General features: G+C 51.5%; 1 protein-coding gene across 1 annotated transcript; it reads left to right on the top strand.

Moving 5' to 3' along the window:
- Positions 1–8,854: 8,854 nt before the first annotated feature.
- On the top strand, positions 8,855–16,678 carry LOC143736385 (uncharacterized). Its single transcript, XM_077227125.1, has 16 exons — positions 8,855–9,051; positions 9,141–9,337; positions 9,422–9,472; positions 9,642–9,733; positions 9,872–10,329; positions 10,856–11,174; positions 11,283–11,941; positions 12,015–12,067; positions 12,172–12,396; positions 12,491–12,756; positions 12,845–13,101; positions 13,180–13,428; positions 13,518–13,854; positions 15,693–16,033; positions 16,125–16,453; positions 16,533–16,678. The coding sequence occupies exons 1-16, from the start codon at positions 8,855–8,857 to the stop codon at positions 16,676–16,678; spliced, it is 4,176 nt and encodes a 1,391-aa protein (XP_077083240.1).
- Positions 16,679–23,207: the final 6,529 nt, after the last annotated feature.

A 23,207-nucleotide genomic window follows, 5' to 3' on the forward strand; every position in this document is an offset into this window, starting at 1 on the left:
GGTCAAACTTTCCGTTGGCTCCTGGAGAACGACGTGGGCTACACCACGCAGTTGGTTGCCAGCCACCAGCGGGAGCGGGAGAAAAGTGCCTCCGACAGCCCCCTTATGGCCAACAAGGACGCACTCGCCCGGTACTCGTGCGCCCACCCTGCTTTTGCTGAGCAGCTGCGTTACCACCGGGTGCACGAGGAGGCCCGGGCTCGCGCCACTCAGCCCGGGTGTGAGGGCGAGGCGCTTGTTGGCTTTGGGGACTACAAGGAGGCCACCCTGAAGGACCTGTACGACTCCAAGGAGAAGCAGCACCAGAAGTAAGTCCTGTTGTGGTGAAGGGCAGTGAACTGTCGACAGGGTGCTGTGACTTGTTGATATGCGTGTTAATCTTTGATCATTGTCTTGCAGCTTTGTCAAGTGGCTACGGCGGAAGACACCGCAGCCTGGGACCTCGATGGACGCCGCCAGGAAGTACATCCTGGGCCGAGACAAGGAGCGGTCGGCAGAGGTGGCTGCTACCCCCCCACCTCCCACCAGCAGCAGCAGCAGCAGCAGCAGCAGCACCCCCACCACCAGCAGTGGCCCCAGCAAGGCCGCTGCTTCCACCGCGCTGCCGCCGCGCAAGCCGATCGCTCCCATGTTCTCGGCCCTACTGGGAAGGCGTCCAATGGCCCCAGGTGAGCTGCAGGCCAAGGTCAGGAAGCTGATGACCACACCAGCACGGCCTGCAGTTCCAGGTAGATCTCTTTCTTTCTCTTTAACACAACAGTGGTTCAGTGTACAGGATTAACTAACCATTGCCCTCCCACCCCACAGCGGTGTCTACATCCGTCAGAGACCAGTGCCCCTCGGTTCCGCCGCCGCCCCCCCCCCCCACAGAGGTGACGGACGAGGATCTGGTCCAGATGGCCACTGACTTAGAAACGGGTAACTGGCACCACACTGGACACGTCACACTGTAACATTTGCCCTCAATATATATTCTTCTGGCGGTATTTTTGTATTAACTGTAATGGTTTCATTTACTGGTCTCTACAGCTGATGCTTGAAGACCAAAGGTAGGTTTGGCAGGTAATGTAGCCGTCTTTGTCGGTGGTAGATGTGTAGAACGTAGTGGCAATGTAGATTTGCTTAACCACCTTCACATGTCTACTTCCCTTGGCCCTGCTGCATCTCTTGACATTCACCTTGTAGCACTAAACCATCTGCCCCATCACTGGCATGCTGTACGTCATCTAATTACTTGCATTCTGCACGTCATCTAATCACTGGCATGCTGCACGTCATTAACACTCAGACTCACTTAGTCTTGCCTGCCTGTGTGTTGCCCCATGACTATCATTGTGCTGATGCCATTTTGTTGTGTGTGAATGTGTCTGAAGCTCACGTACAGGTCCTTCAGACTCTCCCGCTGGTGGTGAGGCCTCCATCTCCACCTCCTCCGGCGTTGTCCTCCATCCCTCCCCCACCGCCACCACCTCGAGTTGCGGCTGCTCCACCTACGCTCGCGGTTCCGGCTCGGGCTCCGGCGTTGACCAGGGAGGAGCCCCGTCGCGTCTCCGTGGAGGAGACGCCATCTGGGGAGGCCACCCTGGCACCAGCGCCGGAGAAGAGGAAGAGGAAGGAGAGGAAAGTGGAGCAGCCCGCAACGCCCACTCCTGCTTCGGCTGAGGTACAAACACAAACACAGACACACACACACACACACACACACACACACACCGTGCCCGTACTCATGGACGGCACAACTCAGTGAAGTTGACTGTCAAACTGCATGCAGCACCTCCTCTCAGCCTCCTTACAGTGTGTTTGTTTGTGTTGTTTTTTTCCCTCACAGTCCCGGTTGCCTGAGAGCTGGCGGACAGCTCTCACCGTGGAAGAGCAGGAGTGGATCGGCCGGGAGCTGTTCAAGACAGACAGCGAGGGGAGGACCAAACTCACCACAGACCTCAAGCTGTGGTGGGACCCCCCTCAGCCCCGGCCGAGTTACACTCAGCCATCCGCCTCACCAGCTGCCTTCTTCGCGTGTCGGCTGTTCCTCTGGACGCCCCTGCGTCTGTGGGGCGTCCGGCCGACATGCTGTAATAGGGCCCTCACCAAGTGTGGGCTCTACAGGACCATCCGGAGGGTCCTGGACATCGACGGCTGGTACTTGATGGCCACCGAGTACCTGGAGTGCCGTCGGTGTAAGAGGAAGGTAGCTGCCTGGTCGCAGGAGGTCGTGGGTCAGCTGGGAGAGGGGCATCGCGCCCTCTTCCCGGCAATCCTCACCTACAAGTAAGTAGCTGTCTGAACACTGTCACAGTATGTCTGTTTGTGGCGCCCTCTTCCCGGCAATCCTCACCTACAAGTAAGTAGCTGTCTGACCACTGTCACAGTGTGTCTGTGTGTTGCGCCCTCTTGCCGGCAATCCTCACCTACAAGTAAGTACCTGTCTGAACACTGTCACAGTGTGTCTGTGTGTGGCTCTTCTGTAACACATGATGTGCTCCTCTCTGTAGGCTCGCCTGCGACCGGCGGGTAATCATCCAGCTGCGTGAGCGTACTCGGGGGAACAGCGCCACGCAGCTGTACAAAAAACTCTGTGAGGCACACACAGAGGCCTGGATGCGGCGGTCCATACACTACCTCAGCGTCATGGAGCCCTTCACGTCGCGAGGTGTCGTGCGCATGTGCACCCCACCACCAAAACCGCCACCCGTGCCCCAGTACGCGTGGCTGTTAATGGTGTACTGCCACGACATCCTCTCCCGCCTGGAGGACGTGAAGGCCCGGGTCACCTCCGTCTTCGGAACGGTCTTGAAGATGGATTCGACCAAGAAGGTAAATGTGGTGCTATGTATGTATAAATATATATGTATATAAATGTGGTGCGGAGTATCACGCTCTGGCTATGTGCGTGCAGCCTTACTGAGATGCTTTATTCTTTCAAACAGGTGACCCGGAAGCTCGCCGGTGCTGCCGCCCAGACCGCAGCGTGGGCAACGAACGTCGGCAACGAGCACGGACAGGTGCTCATGTCCGTGCTCACGGACGCCGTGGGTGCCGGCCTGTTGTCCATGGCTGCGGGGTTAATGCGGCGGTATCGGGACGCTGGGGTGGAGCCGCCTCAGCTCCTCTACGTCGACCGGGACTGTTGTTCGTCCCACGGGGGATCCAAGACAGCTGACATGTTCGGGAAGTGGGACAAGCTGGTGGTCCGGCTGGACATCTGGCACCTGATGCGGCGGTTCGCGTCAGGTGCGTTGTGGCAAAAACAATAATTAAACAAACAGCATCACAGTAAGAGACATCATGGTTCCATAACTTGATGTAACATGCATTTTTCCATAACAGGTGTCACCACCGAGAGCCACCAGCTGTATAAACCCTTCCTGCAGCAGCTGTCTTCGTGCATCTTCCTGTGGGACCCAGAGGACGCAGCCCGGTTGCTCAAGGCGAAGAAGAGGATGCTTGAGGCGCAGGGGATGACCTTCTCGTCCGACGCCGGAGTGTGGAGGCACGTCAGCCGCAAGAATATGGCTCTCCATTGCCGTCGCCGCACGCGTGGAGCGGCGGAGACGGAGCGGCTGATCGGTGACCTCCTGGAAACCTTCGGCGGTGCCAACGGACGAGACACCATGGGGATTTCCCTGCTGGACCAAGACCGCATCCAGAAGATCTGGACGGAGCAGCGGCGCCACCTCCATTGCATCCAGGACCCGCCGGGCGTGGAGCTGTACACTGAGACCGGCAGGGTGACCAAGGGGGGGATCAGCCTGCCGGTGTACCGTTGTGCACGAGGCTCCACGTCCCTGGAGTCGTTCCACCTGCATCTCAACCGCTTCATTCCAGGTATGTTTCACATGCTTCACTGTCATGTCAATCTTTCACTGTCATCGACTCGCTGTCATTCACATTGTGTGCACTGAATAAACTGCTAAACAGATCTGTGTTCCTCCTCAGGAGAAAGTGCCAATCCCTGGCACTTCCAGGCATTTCTCCTGGAGGGGTTGACGCGGTGGAACGCCGACAGGGCGGCGTCCGTGGCACAGGAGGGACGGCCGCTGCTCCGCTCCTACAATGGCCCCCTGCAGCACTCCCTTGACCAGCTCAGCCAAAGGGTGCTTGGCACGAGTGTGGTCAAGGATTACACCAAGCCCAGGGAGTACACGGGTAAGAACACTCAAGCCACCGCGCTTACACGTGTCCACACTGAATGATATTTGTACCAGACTGACTGATGCGATTTGTGTTGTTGTACTTCAGGGGAACTCATCGGCATCGAGTACCTGTACTCCCAGACGGGCAGAGTGCTGCAGGACGTCAGCTTGGACCCTGACATTCCGGACGCGGGGGGGGACGTTCCCCAACTCGTCGAGGATGACGAGCTCGCCGACGGCCCGCAGGAGGTGGAGGACCTCACCCTGCACGTGCCTGGCGAGTTCCCAGCTCCTCAGACGGACCCGCGGTCAGGGCGACCGGCTGACGCACCCGCGCCCGAGCCATCCAGTCCGACCGGTGCCCCCGAGCCCGCACCCCACTCCCCCGGCCGGTCCTCGCCAGAGCCTCAGCAGGCTGCTGAGGTAAGCACGCCACCTCTTTGTGGTCTGCGACTGCAGTGCATCTCGCATCACCAAAAACTGCGCTCGCTCTGTTCCATCCACCTGACTTATTGTTTTCCATCTCTTCTTGTGTGTCTGCAGGACTACAGAGGACCGGATGACCAGCCGGGGTACCTGGCCGTGGTCCAGTTGGCCACGGCCTTGGTGGGGTTGCGTCACGACCCGGCCTTGCCAGAGGGGAGGGTAGACGAGCTTATCAGGCTCTACGAGGCCCTGTCACCGTACGACAGGGCCCGAGTGGTTTACCCTCCCCGCTACAGGGACAGGCCAGCTCAGGGGCGCTTCATGGCAGCCAAGCCAAGCCGCCCCAGTATACCTGGTGTGGAAAGCTTGAGACGGTAAGGCTACGCTTCCATCATACATTTCCCTGGTGTACAAACAAGCTGCTTTATGTAATGTTGCCCATTATCATGCTCATATCTGTCATTGTTTTTGTCCATTGTCCACAGCTGCCTGGTCGGAGAGACCTCTGGACCTGCCAGCAGTCCCAGCGCAAGCCGGCTGGTAGAGGCAGTATGCACCCAGCTCTGCCGCTTGATCCCCTCGGGCAGCCGTGCGCGCGGTGCCCGGAGGTCGCGGTGGGACAGCATACTGCTTCGGTACCAGCACATCCGGGACCTTGTGCTGGGCCACCAGAGGCTGATGGCTCGGGCGCCCATACAGCTCTTTGAGCTGAACGCCAGGACCCTCTCGCTGTGGTATGTTTGATGCTTTTGATGTTATGGTAATGACATGCTTGAATGGCATGCTCTCAAAATTGTACATGTAACTAAAACACTACGTTGAAATCCGTTTTCAGGTTCACCAGGATGCAGCGGGAGAAGGAGAGGACTGTGCTAGCTTCAGGCGTTGCAGCAGAGGGACGACCACCAGCGGCAGCGGCAGCGGGTTCGGCGCCGTGCCCAGCAACAGCGGTGGATCGTTCTCCGGCAGCAGCAACAGGCCAGGCGAGGACAGCAGCGCCAAGGGCGGCGGGACCTCTGGCAGCAGCACCGGCCGTGGCAGCACCGGTGCCTGTTCTGCCAGCGCCAGTGCGCCCACTGGCGCCTTTACCGCCTGCCCCCTCAGCTGTTGTCCTGGCCATACCACCGGCTGCTGCAGCTGCAACAGGACCTTTTCCGGCAACACAGCCTCTCTTTCTGGACCTCTCACTGCCCCAGCAGAGTGTGAGGGTGCTCCCCATCCCAACGCTCCCTCGGACAACGCCAGCCCCACACGTCCTCCCTCTGCCGCTGGCCGCCGCACATCACGCCGGCCCTCGGCTGCCTGCACCACCTCCTGCTCCCCCTCCTCAGCCTCGCTCTGCGTACAAAACTGAATGGCTGAGGAGGAAGAGGGCTGAGCAGAGGGCAGCGGCAGGAACAGTCGTCGCTGCCCGGGCCGGCGTGCCACAAGAACAAAAGTGCAGGAGATGCGGCCAGCCAAAGCGGAGGGAGACCGGACACACCCGCTACGGCAATGTACATTTTTGCTCTGCCGCCGCAGCGGGTAAGAGTGTGGAGGACTGGCTGAGGGAGATGAAGGACCAGGGTCGAGCCCCGGACTGATTTCGCATTCTCGCTGGGGCAGGTGTATATAGTTGTTTCAGTGTTTGTTTGTTTGTTTTTTAAAGACATTGACTTTACCCTCCACAAGGACCGGGACCTTGCCGCGGTGTGGAGGCTTCCTACAAACACCGGTCCACACCTGCCACAACTTTTCTACAGCAAAAAAAACATTGTGTATCCCATTCACACCTGTATAACATTGCCATGCCTTTGTACTATTCTGATTCTTTGCACTGACAAGTTATATAGGCCTATACTGTGTGTGTATGCTGCCTATCATATGGCTTAAGAAAAAGAAAAGAAAACATTGTCTGTCCCATTCACACCTGTATAACACATTCACACCTGTATAACACATTGTCATGCATTTGTGCTGTTCTGATTTTATGCGCTGACAAGTTATATAGGCCTTTTGGACATGTGGGTATGTTCAATAATGTGGTCACTGTCTTTGGAGTTACGTCCAGTTGCCACTGGCTCTGTTGCCGCCGCGTTGGTACTTCACACTGTATGCTGCTGCATTATTTATCCATGCATGTCTGTAATGAGCCCTTATACTATGCGTCTGTCTGCTGTGATTGATGTGGTTTAAAATAAGAGGAATGAAGCCTTGTGCCACTGTTCTGCATCAATACCACTGTTCTGCATCTCGCCCCAGAACATTTATGCCATGTGTCTGCTCTGATGCTCTATTTGTATTATTATTATCATCATCATCATCATCAAAATCATCATGTTTTATTGTATTGTAGTTTGAAATAAATAATCTATTTCACACTGTAGTCTACTGCTGCTGTGTTTGGTGTTTTCTGCATCTATACATCATCATCATCAACAACAACTACAACAACAACAACAACTACTGATATTTAATTGATATTTTTTTTACTGAAGAAAAAGGTGAAACGAATAATACACGGCATGTAACTTTTATTTATACATTGAAATAAAATTATTGACATAATATAAATGTAATATAATGTTTAACATAACAAATTTTTATATATATGCAGAAAAAGGTGAAACAATATAAATACAATATATCTATGCAGAAAAGGGTGAAACAATATAAAAAGGGGAAACAATATGAATACAGTATATTATTTAACATAAACAATATAAATACAATATAATGTTTAACACAACAGATTTTAATATCTATGCAGAAAAAGGTGAAACAAATAACGCACGGCATGTTACTTTTATGTATACACATGAAATAGGCATAATATGAATATAATAGTGTGTAATATAATGTTTAATATTTGTGCTTCGGTCGGGATTCGATCCTACGCTTTGATGGTGTCTCGTTTGTACCGCGTTTGTGCGACTGGGCATGCGCGAAGGCACTAATGCGCATGCGCGAAAACAGAGAAGAACGATGGCGAAGCTTTAGCATCCCCACCGCGCATTTTTCTCTGTTTTTGCGCATGCCCAGTAGCGCCTTTGCGCATGCCCAGTTGTACAATATATATATATGTATATATGTCAATCTCAAGTGCAATGCCAATTGCAACCTCACTCACTCACTTACTCACATCAATTATTCATATTAGCAATATTTGCTAAGTATATGGCAGTTTGTGATGTTTCAGAGACGTTCGTTCCAGAGACGTTGTTCGACGGTGCCTTTATCTGTGATGACGGACATTCGAATAAAGGGTGGGAATCATCAGTCAAAGAGTCCAATCTTTCTTAAACCAGGCAGCTACATATGGCAGTTTGTGATGTTTCAGAGACGTTCGTTCCTCCCCTAGGCGGTTCCTCCCATTGGCCGGGAGCCCTGCCTCGGCTCCTATTGGCCGAGGCCTCGTCGCCGGCGCCAACGTCGACTCCGACGTCATTCACTCGATTCACTCTGTCTGAATCACGAATTGCCCCGAAATAACCGGAAATAACCATCTTTTGCTGTTTTACTCCATTTAAAACAATATTTAACACAAACGTTTTTTTAAAAACGCTGCAATTTTCTGCACACGGATCATTTTTTAGCCTTTTTGCTCTCTTTTTTTGTGGGTTTTTCTACCCTGTATTTTTTCGTTGAGCACGTAAGTAAGCATATTTCTTTCCCTTTCTCTTGTTTTATCTGTATTGTATTTTTAAAAGAGGCACATAATAAGCCTTTTATCAAAGTGTACTGCATGCAGAAGAGGCGGGTGAAAAAAAATTGGGGTGATGCCGAGTCGTTACGTTGGAATGACGTTTGACCCGCCTAAACCTTATAATTCTGTATAAAAAGTACAGTTTCATTCATGATTTTCATCGACACCCAGTAAAGTGCAGGTTTTCTTTCTTTTAACTATGTGCAATGCATGCAGAAGTGGCGTGAGAAAAACAATGGGCTAATATATCGAGCAGTTCATAAGCAGCTGACGTAAAACATATAATTCTGTATAAAATGTACAGTTTCATTCATGATTTTCATCGACGCCAGTAAATCCACTTTTTTTTCTCTCAAAAATATAATGTATGCAGACTTCTTCTGATGAGCGTTCGTTTGACCCTTTACTCACTTTATGTCAGTTTTATGATCCGAATAATCAACAACTATGGAAAAAGAAAACGAAATTCGTTTAAAATTATAAAAATATATAACTAAAAAGAAAAAAATTAGTACTAATGCCACTGATTTAAAATTTTCCATGAATATTTATTGTGTATGGGGGTTTTCAGTGGGGGTTTTCATTGTTTGCATTGCTTTACTGTTGCAGAATGGAAAGCACACCCAACCTGCGTGTGGAGGCTGGAGAGCTGGTGCTTAGGCCTTCTAAGCAGGCAGCCACCGTAGAGAAAGTCCAGAGAGAGGGCACGTTACCTGGCTGTGAGGGTGACTGTCTGGTGGGCTTTGGGGTCCACAAGAAGAGCACCTACAAGGAGCTCTATGAGGCTAAGGACAGGGAGAGGAAAAGGTAATATGTGCTTCTGCTTGCTTGTTATTGTATTGCTGTTTTGTATTTATTTTACTCTTATCATGTAAACTATTGTGTTTCTTATGTAGTTATGTGGAGTTCATCCGGCACAAGGGCACCAATACAGGCAGCAAGATGGACGCCCTGAAAAAGTACATCTTGCTGAGGGACCAGCAAAGGGAAAAAAAGTCATCCTCTGCATCCCAGCCTGCTGTCCCGCACCCTTCACGCCTGACTTCTCCTCCTCCCACCCAAAGCTCCCATTCCCAGCCAGCCACAGCACACAGTGAGTTTTTAGATCTATAAGTGGTGTAATTCTATGCACGTTCTAATGGAATTATGAATAACATTGTAATTTTTCTGCCCTCAGAGCCAACAGATGAAGATCTGCTGGCTTCAGCCATGGAGGTGGAGCCACAGTGTGAGTGTTTTGTTTTCTTTTGTGTGTAGAAAAAGCATGCTCACCTGATCTTATGTGATCACTAATACATTTCCTAACATCATATGGTATTGTTATGTAACCATAAATGTCTTCAAATTATTAAATCATTAGTACTAATTACAAAATTAAAATGATGTGTTCTTCACAGTACTTACACCAGCACCACCACCTTCAGCGCCGATCCGCTCACCTCGCTTGGAGCAAAGAGCCGCTCAAAGGCTGGTGTCAGCGGCTTCTGAGGTACAGTTTTCACACCAGAAGTTTGCACATATATATATATATATATATATATATATATATATATATATATATATATATTATTATTAATTTACTCATTTTGTTTTTATTCATACATGACATATTTTTGTGTTCCTATAGGTTGTTCTCCCTGAGGCCTGGAAGCACTCCCTTCCAAAAGAACAACACGAGTGGATCGGCCGCTCCCTCTTCCGACGCCAGGGTGGAAGGGCAGCGCTGACAGATAACCTGCAGATGTGGTGGTACCCTCCCCAGCCTCGTCTGCAGTATCATCAGCCTCCAGCATCGCCGGACGTGTTCTTCACCTGGCCGCTGTGTTTGTGGATGCCCTACAGAATGTGGTCCTACAAGCTGATCTGCAGCTCGCCAGACTGCAGACGGTCTGGTCGGCGACTGACATCATGTGGGCTCTACAAGACAGTGAGGCGGGTGCTGAATTTACACGGCTGGTATTTTCTGGCAACAGAGTACCTGGAGTGTCAGCGCTGCCACAAGAAGCTCGCCGCGTGGTCCTATGACGTCCTGGACCAGCTGGATCCGGCTCACCGCAGGATGTTCCCAGCTATCCTCACTTACCGGTGAGTCATGAGAAAATTATTCTTACTGCAGGTGCAATTACCTACTAACATGTTACACCGTTAACTAGGATGTAATGGTAATAATGTAACTTAAATTACTTAAAAATAATATTTTTCTTAGTACTTTTAAAATTAATTACATGTAATAATTTGTACACAAAACAAGCTTCTGTAGTTTTTCCCCACGACACTGTGTCTGCCAGTCAAGGTTCTATACAGAATGTGTGAACGACCCACCCCCATTGATCTTTGCTTGACCTTTCAAAGGTGTCAAGCTCAGAACAATAACATTCCAACACCTTGAGACACCTAGCCTGACAGCTGAGGTTCTATTCAAGATGTGTTAACGGCCCCCCATTGAGCCTTGCTTGACCTTCGATAGATGTCAGTCTTAAAACAATATCAAAGTCTGTACAGTTTTTTTATCTTTTTGTATGGGAAACATCGCACCTTTCCTCTGCTCTGGAAAAGATAACACTTTAAAGGAACTTTAATAAACTTTGCCTTTGTCTGTGTGTTTTAACAGGTTCTCTTGTGATATGCATGTGGCAAAGTTGATGAGGGAGCGATCTCTCGGCAACAGCGTCTCTATGCTGTATCACAAGCTGTGTGAACAGCATAGTGAGGAATGGATGGAGAGGTCCCTGCAATATCTCTCTGTGTGTCACCGGTTCCATGGCACCACCACACAGCCCATCTCACCTCCACCACCCAAGCCGCCTGTACCAACCGCCAAGTGGCTCCTCTCTGTCCACGCAGAGGATATCCGGTCCCGGTATGGTGAGCTCAAAGCCAGGGTCACCTCTGTCTTTGGGTCCATCCTGAAGATGGCCTCCACAAAAAAGGTAACATATTAATCAAATATTAGTTTCAAAGGCCCAAATGTGTATATACAGGTGTAGATAAAAAATTTGTAGGTTATCTGTACTGAATTTTCTGTTTTCCAACAACAGGTGGCCAAAAAACTGGCAGGAGCTGCAGCTGGGACCGCAGCCTGGGTCACCAATGTGGGCAATGAGCACGGACAGGTCCTCATGTCTGTGCTCACCTCACACGAGGGTCAGGGACTGCTGCCCATGACCACAGGCCTGGTGAAGAGGTACGAGGTGGCTGGTGTCGCTCCCCCCACGCTCCTTTATGTGGACAGAGACTGCTGCTCTTCTGTGGGCACATCCAGAGCAGGTGCCATGTTCAGCGGCTGGAGTGATGTGGTGGTACGTCTCGATGTGTGGCACTTCATGCGGCGCTTCGCCGCTGGTCTGCACACTGACAGCCACCCGCTCTACGGTCTGTTCATGGCGAAGCTCTCTGCCTGCATTTTCGTCTGGGACGAGGGAGATGTGGCTCTGCTGAGGGAGGCCAAAATGAGGGAGCTAGAGCAACAGCATGGCATCAGAGGCCTCACTGATGACCAGCTAACCAGCAGGCTCACCTCCAGACAGTTGGCGCTGCACACGTGGCGTGGAGGAGACAGAGCAGCTAATCTGTACGTTGCTGGAGGCCTTCAAGGACGCCAGGGAAACCATGGGCATCCCCTTGGTGGACCAGGAGAGGATGGACGTCATATGGGACACGCAAAGACGCCATCTTCCCTGCATCCAGGACCCCCCTGGTGTGCAGCTGTACACCCAGACAGGAAGTATGACAAGGGGAGGGCTCACACTTCCTGTCTACCGCTGCGCTAGGGGTTTCACTTCCCTGGAGTCCTTCCACAACCACCTCAACCGCTTCATACCCGGTGAGATTACACACATCCACCTCAATGTTTTTTTTTGTGATTGTCTGTTTTTATCTCTTTTGTAATTATAAATTAGTGTTAATGTTTCCTTTTTTTTTTATCAGGAACGAGCGCTAACCTGGAAAATTTCCAGGCTTATCTGCTTGAGGGTTTGGAGCGGTGGAACGAGGACCGCGCTGCTGCTGCTGCTGCTGCTACCGTAATGGATGAGGGCCCGTCGTCCCTGCGCTGCTACAGTGCCTCGCTCCAGCACAGCCTCAATGAGCTCAGTCAGCGTCTTCTTGGCTGTAGTCTTGTACAAGACCATTCAAAGCCAGGACAGTACACGGGTATGTGTCTATAATGCCATGCTTTGTTGTTTTCTTTGTAATGCACAGGTGTCGGTTTTAAAACCTTGTTTTCAATTTAATTTTGTTTTGTCAGGCGAGCTCATCGGGGTGGAGTACCTGTGCTCGCAGCAGTCCTGGGAGTTCAGGGAGGACTTTGGGCGGGACCCAGATGCCCCAGATAGAATCCCAGATGACCTAGGGGAGGCAGAAGATGAGGGATTTGGGGATGAGGCAGAGGAGCAGGACCACACCATCTCCCCTCTTTCCTTAGTGTCCACCCAGGAAGCTGTACGCTTGTCTCAGGATTCAGCCTCACCCTCTCAGTCCTCCCAGGACCTGCCTCCTGAGCCCCAAGAAGATGTATGTATGCATGCAGGCATCCCTTGCCATGCCATCATATGGAGGACTTTTTTTATCCATCCACTAATTTCTTCTTTCTTCTTGTTAGGTGTGCAGAGGACCAGACGGGACACCAGGTTTTGACAGAGTGGTGGACCTGGCCAGGTACCTCGTCGAGCTGAGAGAAAAGCCTTGTGTCTCAGATAGGGAAGCCACTGACATTGTTCGGCTGTGGGACAGACTGCCGGACAGTGACAAAAAAGGTGTTTCCTATCCGACGAGACACAAGGGGAGACTCTTACAAGGCAGGTTTAAGGCCACCCACTCCAAAACCTCCACCTGTCATGGAAAGGAGAGCCTGAAGCGGTAAGTTAAATATTTGCACACAGAGCTTTAATAATGTAAATGACTATATGCTTTATAATTCCCTATTTTATTTTACAGGTGTGTGCTGGGGCAGGGGTCGGGCCCTGCGCAATGGCCCAATATTAGTCGAATTGTAGAGGCAGTATGTCTGGAGCTTTCCTCCATTCATCCAGCGGGGAAGGTGAAGTGGGGAGTTTCATTGAACCGCTGGGCTGCCGTTCTACACGACTACCAGGCCATACGGAGGCTGGTGGGGAACTGCCCAGCACTGAGGGGACGGGCAAGGATTCAGCTGTTTGAGGTCAATCAGCGGACGCTTTCTGTCTGGTAAGTAGTTTCTTTTTAAAGCCAGCTATAAAAGGAATTTTACAATTCTCATATTCTGTTCATCCTATTAATTGTGCCATTTTAAACAGGTACAACAACTACTGGAAGAAGCTGGAAGCAGACGTGCTGGCTCTGAGTGTGCCCTTGCCTCAGATCCGCATGGTGTCTAACACCCTTCTTCCTGTAGCCAAACAGAAGACGTCAGTGCCCGCTGCACCTCAATCAGCACTCAATCAGCGACATCCTCCCCCCGCATCAGCACCCGCCCTGTCTGCTCCACCGCCAGCGTCTCTCTCTGCTCCACCGCCGGCGTCACTCTCTGCTCCACCGGTAGCATCGCTCTCTGCTCCACCGCCGGCGTCACTCTCTGCTCCACCGGTAGCATCGCTCTCTGCTCCACCGCTGGCGTCACTCTCTGCTCCACCGGTAGCATCTCTCTCTGCTCCACCGCCGGCGTCACTCTCTGCTCCACCGGTAGCATCGCTCTCTGCTCCACTGCCGGCGTCACTCTCTGCTCCATCTTTGAGCAGAACAACTTTGTGGAGGAAGAGAAAGGCAGAAGAGTTTTTAGCCCAGAAGCAAGGGCTGCCCCCTCCACAGCAACGTGAAAGAAAAGATTACACATGCAGTCGATGTGGGCAGCCCAGAAAAAAAGAGTTTGGGCACACCAGGGTGGGCAGCTTCTTCTTCTGTGCCACAGCAGAGGGAAAGACTGTAGAAGAGTGGCTGCAGGAGAGGAGAAATGCTTCACTGTAAATAGTTATTTGTGTAAATATTGTAAATGTCCTGTTTCTTATTATTAAGGAATATTTAATTGCATTTAATAAAGAGCATGTAATTATTCCAAAGTGATTGTTCTTTATTTCAAAAGGTTTATCTGCCTTCATAACGGTCATATAAATTGTCCTTAATAATGATTATTTATTTTAGAACATTTAACGATTGTTCTTTTATTTGAGAACATTTATGTGCCCTCAATAAATGCCATGTTAATATATATCAAAACCTAATTTAGGGTTTACCTGCCTTCATGAGTCATGTAAATTTCCCTAAATTATAGTTTTTTACTTTTGCACATTTATTTGCCCTCATAAAAACCACGAAACAGTCCTTCTTTATTTCAGAATGCTTCTCTGTTAAAATAGGCCATGTCTGACCTATATATATAATTAATATATGTACGTATGTATTATTACATTTATACATATTTGTTGTACTTGTACAGATTTTAATTAAACAAAGGGTATATAGGGATCCCACAGTTAAGGCCATGTTAATAGTCTTAAATGCTTGTTCTTTATTTTAGAACACTTATTTTCTCCCATGAGGGTCATTAAACAGTCATAAAAGACTGTTCTTTATTTTAGAATGTTAATCTGCCTTCACAAAGGCCATGTTAACAGTCCTTAATGACATTTATAGAACATTTATTTGTCTTCATGAAGATCATGCTAATTGTCTTGCCCATTTATTTTATTTGTGGAGCTTTTTTATGTATTTAAATTATGCATTAGCATTCTATTATACCATGGTCTGGGTGAGTACTCGATTCTGGCTGCAGGATGTCCGTTAAAAAGTGACAGAGGACACCTAGTAAAGGAGTTCTGGTGAATCTGACTGTTTACCGTTCGAAATTAATAAATAAATGCGCTGGCTACATCAGCTGTGAGTAACCATGTTTACAATTTAAAAAAACCAGGGGGGTATAAAACAGAGTCAGACAAAGATGGAGAGACTCAAGAAGAAGTGACAACATGTAGAATGCAACAGGACGTCTCTGAATGGTTAGTTGATGAATTTATGTTTCTGATGTGGAGTTAACTATCTTCAATTAGCATAATTCTGTCATGATAATCTATAAATCGCTCCTATAGGAACTGTTGTGAGATGCACACAGAGTGACTTTTTATTGCATGTGAAAAGAAGGATGCTAAAGTTTGAGCTGACTCACAAATGTTCTTCTTATAAAACAACTTTTCCTCTTCTCAACATGGACTGCGTGTCCCGGGGGCGGGGTTTATGTACATTTTAGGGTTGCTGATGTCACTAACCTGGGAGGAATGTCGTGTAGTCCCTACCAGCCGTTTGTTGTAGTCCTTTTCTTTAAAAGCAAATAACTCCCTTTGCTTTGAACTTTGAGCATTGTAACTTTGCAGATGTTGTTTATGCTCAAACAGCAACATTTCACAGTTAGAAAAGTGAAATCGTGTTTTACCACCCCTTTAAGCATCAGAGCAGACACATGGCATTACTGTTCTGTGCAGAGATGCCACAGCATCCAGTTTGGCAAGTACCAGGGTCAAACTTTCCGTTGGCTCCTGGAGAACGACGTGGGCTACACCACGCAGTTGGTTGCCAGCCACCAGCGGGAGCGGGAGAAAAGTGCCTCCGACAGCCCCCTTATGGCCAACAAGGACGCACTCGCCCGGTACTCGTGCGCCCACCCTGCTTTTGCTGAGCAGCTGCGTTACCACCGGGTGCACGAGGAGGCCCGGGCTCGCGCCACTCAGCCCGGGTGTGAGGGCGAGGCGCTTGTTGGCTTTGGGGACTACAAGGAGGCCACCCTGAAGGACCTGTACGACTCCAAGGAGAAGCAGCACCAGAAGTAAGTCCTGTTGTGGTGAAGGGCAGTGAACTGTCGACAGGGTGCTGTGACTTGTTGATATGCGTGTTAATCTTTGATCATTGTCTTGCAGCTTTGTCAAGTGGCTACGGCGGAAGACACCGCAGCCTGGGACCTCGATGGACGCCGCCAGGAAGTACATCCTGGGCCGAGACGAGGAGCGGTCGGCAGAGGTGGCTGCTACCCCCCCACCTCCCACCAGCAGCAGCAGCAGCAGCAGCAGCAGCACCCCCACCACCAGCAGTGGCCCCAGCAAGGCCGCTGCTTCCACCGCGCTGCCGCCGCGCAAGCCGATCGCTCCCATGTTCTCGGCCCTACTGGGAAGGCGTCCAATGGCCCCAGGTGAGCTGCAGGCCAAGGTCAGGAAGCTGATGACCACACCAGCACGGCCTGCAGTTCCAGGTAGATCTCTTTCTTTCTCTTTAACACAACAGTGGTTCAGTGTACAGGATTAACTAACCATTGCCCTCCCACCCCACAGCGGTGTCTACATCCGTCAGAGACCAGTGCCCCTCGGTTCCGCCGCCGCCCCCCCCCCCCACAGAGGTGACGGACGAGGATCTGGTCCAGATGGCCACTGACTTAGAAACGGGTAACTGGCACCACACTGGACACGTCACACTGTAACATTTGCCCTCAATATATATTCTTCTGGCGGTATTTTTGTATTAACTGTAATGGTTTCATTTGATGGTCTCTACAGCTGATGCTTGAAGACCAAAGGTAGGTTTGGCAGGTAATGTAGCCGTCTTTGTCGGTGGTAGATGTGTAGAACGTAGTGGCAATGTAGATTTGCTTAACCACCTTCACATGTCTACTTCCCTTGGCCCTGCTGCATCTCTTGACATTCACCTTGTAGCACTAAACCATCTGCCCCATCACTGGCATGCTGTACGTCATCTAATTACTTGCATTCTGCACGTCATCTAATCACTGGCATGCTGCACGTCATTAACACTCAGACTCACTTAGTCTTGCCTGCCTGTGTGTTGCCCCATGACTATCATTGTGCTGATGCCATTTTGTTGTGTGTGAATGTGTCTGAAGCTCACGTACAGGTCCTTCAGACTCTCCCGCTGGTGGTGAGGCCTCCATCTCCACCTCCTCCGGCGTTGTCCTCCATCCCTCCCCCACCGCCACCACCTCGAGTTGCGGCTGCTCCACCTACGCTCGCGGTTCCGGCTCGGGCTCCGGCGTTGACCAGGGAGGAGCCCCGTCGCGTCTCCGTGGAGGAGACGCCATCTGGGGAGGCCACCCTGGCACCAGCGCCGGAGAAGAGGAAGAGGAAGGAGAGGAAAGTGGAGCAGCCCGCAACGCCCACTCCTGCTTCGGCTGAGGTACAAACACAAACACAGACACACACACACACACACACACACACACACACCGTGCCCGTACTCATGGACGGCACAACTCAGTGAAGTTGACTGTCAAACTGCATGCAGCACCTCCTCTCAGCCTCCTTACAGTGTGTTTGTTTGTGTTGTTTTTTTCCCTCACAGTCCCGGTTGCCTGAGAGCTGGCGGACAGCTCTCACCGTGGAAGAGCAGGAGTGGATCGGCCGGGAGCTGTTCAAGACAGACAGCGAGGGGAGGACCAAACTCACCACAGACCTCAAGCTGTGGTGGGACCCCCCTCAGCCCCGGCCGAGTTACACTCAGCCATCCGCCTCACCAGCTGCCTTCTTCGCGTGTCGGCTGTTCCTCTGGACGCCCCTGCGTCTGTGGGGCGTCCGGCCGACATGCTGTAATAGGGCCCTCACCAAGTGTGGGCTCTACAGGACCATCCGGAGGGTCCTGGACATCGACGGCTGGTACTTGATGGCCACCGAGTACCTGGAGTGCCGTCGGTGTAAGAGGAAGGTAGCTGCCTGGTCGCAGGAGGTCGTGGGTCAGCTGGGAGAGGGGCATCGCGCCCTCTTCCCGGCAATCCTCACCTACAAGTAAGTAGCTGTCTGAACACTGTCACAGTATGTCTGTTTGTGGCGCCCTCTTCCCGGCAATCCTCACCTACAAGTAAGTAGCTGTCTGACCACTGTCACAGTGTGTCTGTGTGTTGCGCCCTCTTGCCGGCAATCCTCACCTACAAGTAAGTACCTGTCTGAACACTGTCACAGTGTGTCTGTGTGTGGCTCTTCTGTAACACATGATGTGCTCCTCTCTGTAGGCTCGCCTGCGACCGGCGGGTAATCATCCAGCTGCGTGAGCGTACTCGGGGGAACAGCGCCACGCAGCTGTACAAAAAACTCTGTGAGGCACACACAGAGGCCTGGATGCGGCGGTCCATACACTACCTCAGCGTCATGGAGCCCTTCACGTCGCGAGGTGTCGTGCGCATGTGCACCCCACCACCAAAACCGCCACCCGTGCCCCAGTACGCGTGGCTGTTAATGGTGTACTGCCACGACATCCTCTCCCGCCTGGAGGACGTGAAGGCCCGGGTCACCTCCGTCTTCGGAACGGTCTTGAAGATGGATTCGACCAAGAAGGTAAATGTGGTGCTATGTATGTATAAATATATATGTATATAAATGTGGTGCGGAGTATCACGCTCTGGCTATGTGCGTGCAGCCTTACTGAGATGCTTTATTCTTTCAAACAGGTGACCCGGAAGCTCGCCGGTGCTGCCGCCCAGACCGCAGCGTGGGCAACGAACGTCGGCAACGAGCACGGACAGGTGCTCATGTCCGTGCTCACGGACGCCGAGGGTGCCGGCCTGTTGTCCATGGCTGCGGGGTTAATGCGGCGGTATCGGGACGCTGGGGTGGAGCCGCCTCAGCTCCTCTACGTCGACCGGGACTGTTGTTCGTCCCACGGGGGATCCAAGACAGCTGACATGTTCGGGAAGTGGGACAAGCTGGTGGTCCGGCTGGACATCTGGCACCTGATGCGGCGGTTCGCGTCAGGTGCGTTGTGGCAAAAACAATAATTAAACAAACAGCATCACAGTAAGAGACATCATGGTTCCATAACTTGATGTAACATGCATTTTTCCATAACAGGTGTCACCACCGAGAGCCACCAGCTGTATAAACCCTTCCTGCAGCAGCTGTCTTCGTGCATCTTCCTGTGGGACCCAGAGGACGCAGCCCGGTTGCTCAAGGCGAAGAAGAGGATGCTTGAGGCGCAGGGGATGACCTTCTCGTCCGACGCCGGAGTGTGGAGGCACGTCAGCCGCAAGAATATGGCTCTCCATTGCCGTCGCCGCACGCGTGGAGCGGCGGAGACGGAGCGGCTGATCGGTGACCTCCTGGAAACCTTCGGCGGTGCCAACGGACGAGACACCATGGGGATTTCCCTGCTGGACCAAGACCGCATCCAGAAGATCTGGACGGAGCAGCGGCGCCACCTCCATTGCATCCAGGACCCGCCGGGCGTGGAGCTGTACACTGAGACCGGCAGGGTGACCAAGGGGGGGATCAGCCTGCCGGTGTACCGTTGTGCACGAGGCTCCACGTCCCTGGAGTCGTTCCACCTGCATCTCAACCGCTTCATTCCAGGTATGTTTCACATGCTTCACTGTCATGTCAATCTTTCACTGTCATCGACTCGCTGTCATTCACATTGTGTGCACTGAATAAACTGCTAAACAGATCTGTGTTCCTCCTCAGGAGAAAGTGCCAATCCCTGGCACTTCCAGGCATTTCTCCTGGAGGGGTTGACGCGGTGGAACGCCGACAGGGCGGCGTCCGTGGCACAGGAGGGACGGCCGCTGCTCCGCTCCTACAATGGCCCCCTGCAGCACTCCCTTGACCAGCTCAGCCAAAGGGTGCTTGGCACGAGTGTGGTCAAGGATTACACCAAGCCCAGGGAGTACACGGGTAAGAACACTCAAGCCACCGCGCTTACACGTGTCCACACTGAATGATATTTGTACCAGACTGACTGATGCGATTTGTGTTGTTGTACTTCAGGGGAACTCATCGGCATCGAGTACCTGTACTCCCAGACGGGCAGAGTGCTGCAGGACGTCAGCTTGGACCCTGACATTCCGGACGCGGGGGGGGACGTTCCCCAACTCGTCGAGGATGACGAGCTCGCCGACGGCCCGCAGGAGGTGGAGGACCTCACCCTGCACGTGCCTGGCGAGTTCCCAGCTCCTCAGACGGACCCGCGGTCAGGGCGACCGGCTGACGCACCCGCGCCCGAGCCATCCAGTCCGACCGGTGCCCCCGAGCCCGCACCCCACTCCCCCGGCCGGTCCTCGCCAGAGCCTCAGCAGGCTGCTGAGGTAAGCACGCCATCTCTTTGTGGTCTGCGACTGCAGTGCATCTCGCATCACCAAAAACTGCGCTCGCTCTGTTCCATCCACCTGACTTATTGTTTTCCATCTCTTCTTGTGTGTCTGCAGGACTACAGAGGACCGGATGACCAGCCGGGGTACCTGGCCGTGGTCCAGTTGGCCACGGCCTTGGTGGGGTTGCGTCACGACCCGGCCTTGTCAGAGGGGAGGGTAGACGAGCTTATCAGGCTCTACGAGGCCCTGTCACCGTACGACAGGGCCCGAGTGGTTTACCCTCCCCGCTACAGGGACAGGCCAGCTCAGGGGCGCTTCATGGCAGCCAAGCCAAGCCGCCCCAGTATACCTGGTGTGGAAAGCTTGAGACGGTAAGGCTACGCTTCCATCATACATTTCCCTGGTGTACAAACAAGCTGCTTTATGTAATGTTGCCCATTATCATGCTCATATCTGTCATTGTTTTTGTCCATTGTCCACAGCTGCCTGGTCGGAGAGACCTCTGGACCTGCCAGCAGTCCCAGCGCAAGCCGGCTGGTAGAGGCAGTATGCACCCAGCTCTGCCGCTTGATCCCCTCGGGCAGCCGTGCGCGCGGTGCCCGGAGGTCGCGGTGGGACAGCATACTGCTTCGGTACCAGCACATCCGGGACCTTGTGCTGGGCCACCAGAGGCTGATGGCTCGGGCGCCCATACAGCTCTTTGAGCTGAACGCCAGGACCCTCTCGCTGTGGTATGTTTGATGCTTTTGATGTTATGGTAATGACATGCTTGAATGGCATGCTCTCAAAATTGTACATGTAACTAAAACACTACGTTGAAATCCGTTTTCAGGTTCACCAGGATGCAGCGGGAGAAGGAGAGGACTGTGCTAGCTTCAGGCGTTGCAGCAGAGGGACGACCACCAGCGGCAGCGGCAGCGGGTTCGGCGCCGTGCCCAGCAACAGCGGTGGATCGTTCTCCGGCAGCAGCAACAGGCCAGGCGAGGACAGCAGCGCCAAGGGCGGCGGGACCTCTGGCAGCAGCACCGGCCGTGGCAGCACCGGTGCCTGTTCTGCCAGCGCCAGTGCGCCCACTGGCGCCTTTACCGCCTGCCCCCTCAGCTGTTGTCCTGGCCATACCACCGGCTGCTGCAGCTGCAACAGGACCTTTTCCGGCAACACAGCCTCTCTTTCTGGACCTCTCACTGCCCCAGCAGAGTGTGAGGGTGCTCCCCATCCCAACGCTCCCTCGGACAACGCCAGCCCCACACGTCCTCCCTCTGCCGCTGGCCGCCGCACATCACGCCGGCCCTCGGCTGCCTGCACCACCTCCTGCTCCCCCTCCTCAGCCTCGCTCTGCGTACAAAACTGAATGGCTGAGGAGGAAGAGGGCTGAGCAGAGGGCAGCGGCAGGAACAGTCGTCGCTGCCCGGGCCGGCGTGCCACAAGAACAAAAGTGCAGGAGATGCGGCCAGCCAAAGCGGAGGGAGACCGGACACACCCGCTACGGCAATGTACATTTTTGCTCTGCCGCCGCAGCGGGTAAGAGTGTGGAGGACTGGCTGAGGGAGATGAAGGACCAGGGTCGAGCCCCGGACTGATTTCGCATTCTCGCTGGGGCAGGTGTATATAGTTGTTTCAGTGTTTGTTTGTTTGTTTTTTAAAGACATTGACTTTACCCTCCACAAGGACCGGGACCTTGCCGCGGTGTGGAGGCTTCCTACAAACACCGGTCCACACCTGCCACAACTTTTCTACAGCAAAAAAAACATTGTGTATCCCATTCACACCTGTATAACATTGCCATGCCTTTGTACTATTCTGATTCTTTGCACTGACAAGTTATATAGGCCTATACTGTGTGTGTATGCTGCCTATCATATGGCTTAAGAAAAAGAAAAGAAAACATTGTCTGTCCCATTCACACCTGTATAACACATTCACACCTGTATAACACATTGTCATGCATTTGTGCTGTTCTGATTTTATGCGCTGACAAGTTATATAGGCCTTTTGGACATGTGGGTATGTTCAATAATGTGGTCACTGTCTTTGGAGTTACGTCCAGTTGCCACTGGCTCTGTTGCCGCCGCGTTGGTACTTCACACTGTATGCTGCTGCATTATTTATCCATGCATGTCTGTAATGAGCCCTTATACTATGCGTCTGTCTGCTGTGATTGATGTGGTTTAAAATAAGAGGAATGAAGCCTTGTGCCACTGTTCTGCATCAATACCACTGTTCTGCATCTCGCCCCAGAACATTTATGCCATGTGTCTGCTCTGATGCTCTATTTGTATTATTATTATCATCATCATCATCATCAAAATCATCATGTTTTATTGTATTGTAGTTTGAAATAAATAATCTATTTCACACTGTAGTCTACTGCTGCTGTGTTTGGTGTTTTCTGCATCTATACATCATCATCATCAACAACAACTACAACAACAACAACAACTACTGATATTTAATTGATATTTTTTTTACTGAAGAAAAAGGTGAAACGAATAATACACGGCATGTAACTTTTATTTATACATTGAAATAAAATTATTGACATAATATAAATGTAATATAATGTTTAACATAACAAATTTTTATATATATGCAGAAAAAGGTGAAACAATATAAATACAATATATCTATGCAGAAAAGGGTGAAACAATATAAAAAGGGGAAACAATATGAATACAGTATATTATTTAACATAAACAATATAAATACAATATAATGTTTAACACAACAGATTTTAATATCTATGCAGAAAAAGGTGAAACAAATAACGCACGGCATGTTACTTTTATGTATACACATGAAATAGGCATAATATGAATATAATAGTGTGTAATATAATGTTTAATATTTGTGCTTCGGTCGGGATTCGATCCTACGCTTTGATGGTGTCTCGTTTGTACCGCGTTTGTGCGACTGGGCATGC

The sequence above is a fragment of the Siphateles boraxobius genome, unplaced genomic scaffold (genome assembly GCF_051911475.1).
Source record: "Siphateles boraxobius isolate OS27281-9 unplaced genomic scaffold, OSU_SipBor_1 13, whole genome shotgun sequence".
Taxonomy (NCBI): Eukaryota; Metazoa; Chordata; class Actinopteri; order Cypriniformes; family Leuciscidae; genus Siphateles; species Siphateles boraxobius.

Coding starts and splice junctions, on each gene's coding strand:
- LOC143736385 (XM_077227125.1), top strand. CDS start 8,855: ATGGAAAGCACACCCAACCTGCGTGTGGAGGCTGGAGAGCTGGTGCTT. Junction 12,068..12,171: donor CCTCAACCGCTTCATACCCG/GTGAGATTACAC, acceptor TTTTTTTATCAG/GAACGAGCGCTAACCTGGAA. Junction 16,034..16,124: donor AAGGAGAAGCAGCACCAGAA/GTAAGTCCTGTT, acceptor ATTGTCTTGCAG/CTTTGTCAAGTGGCTACGGC.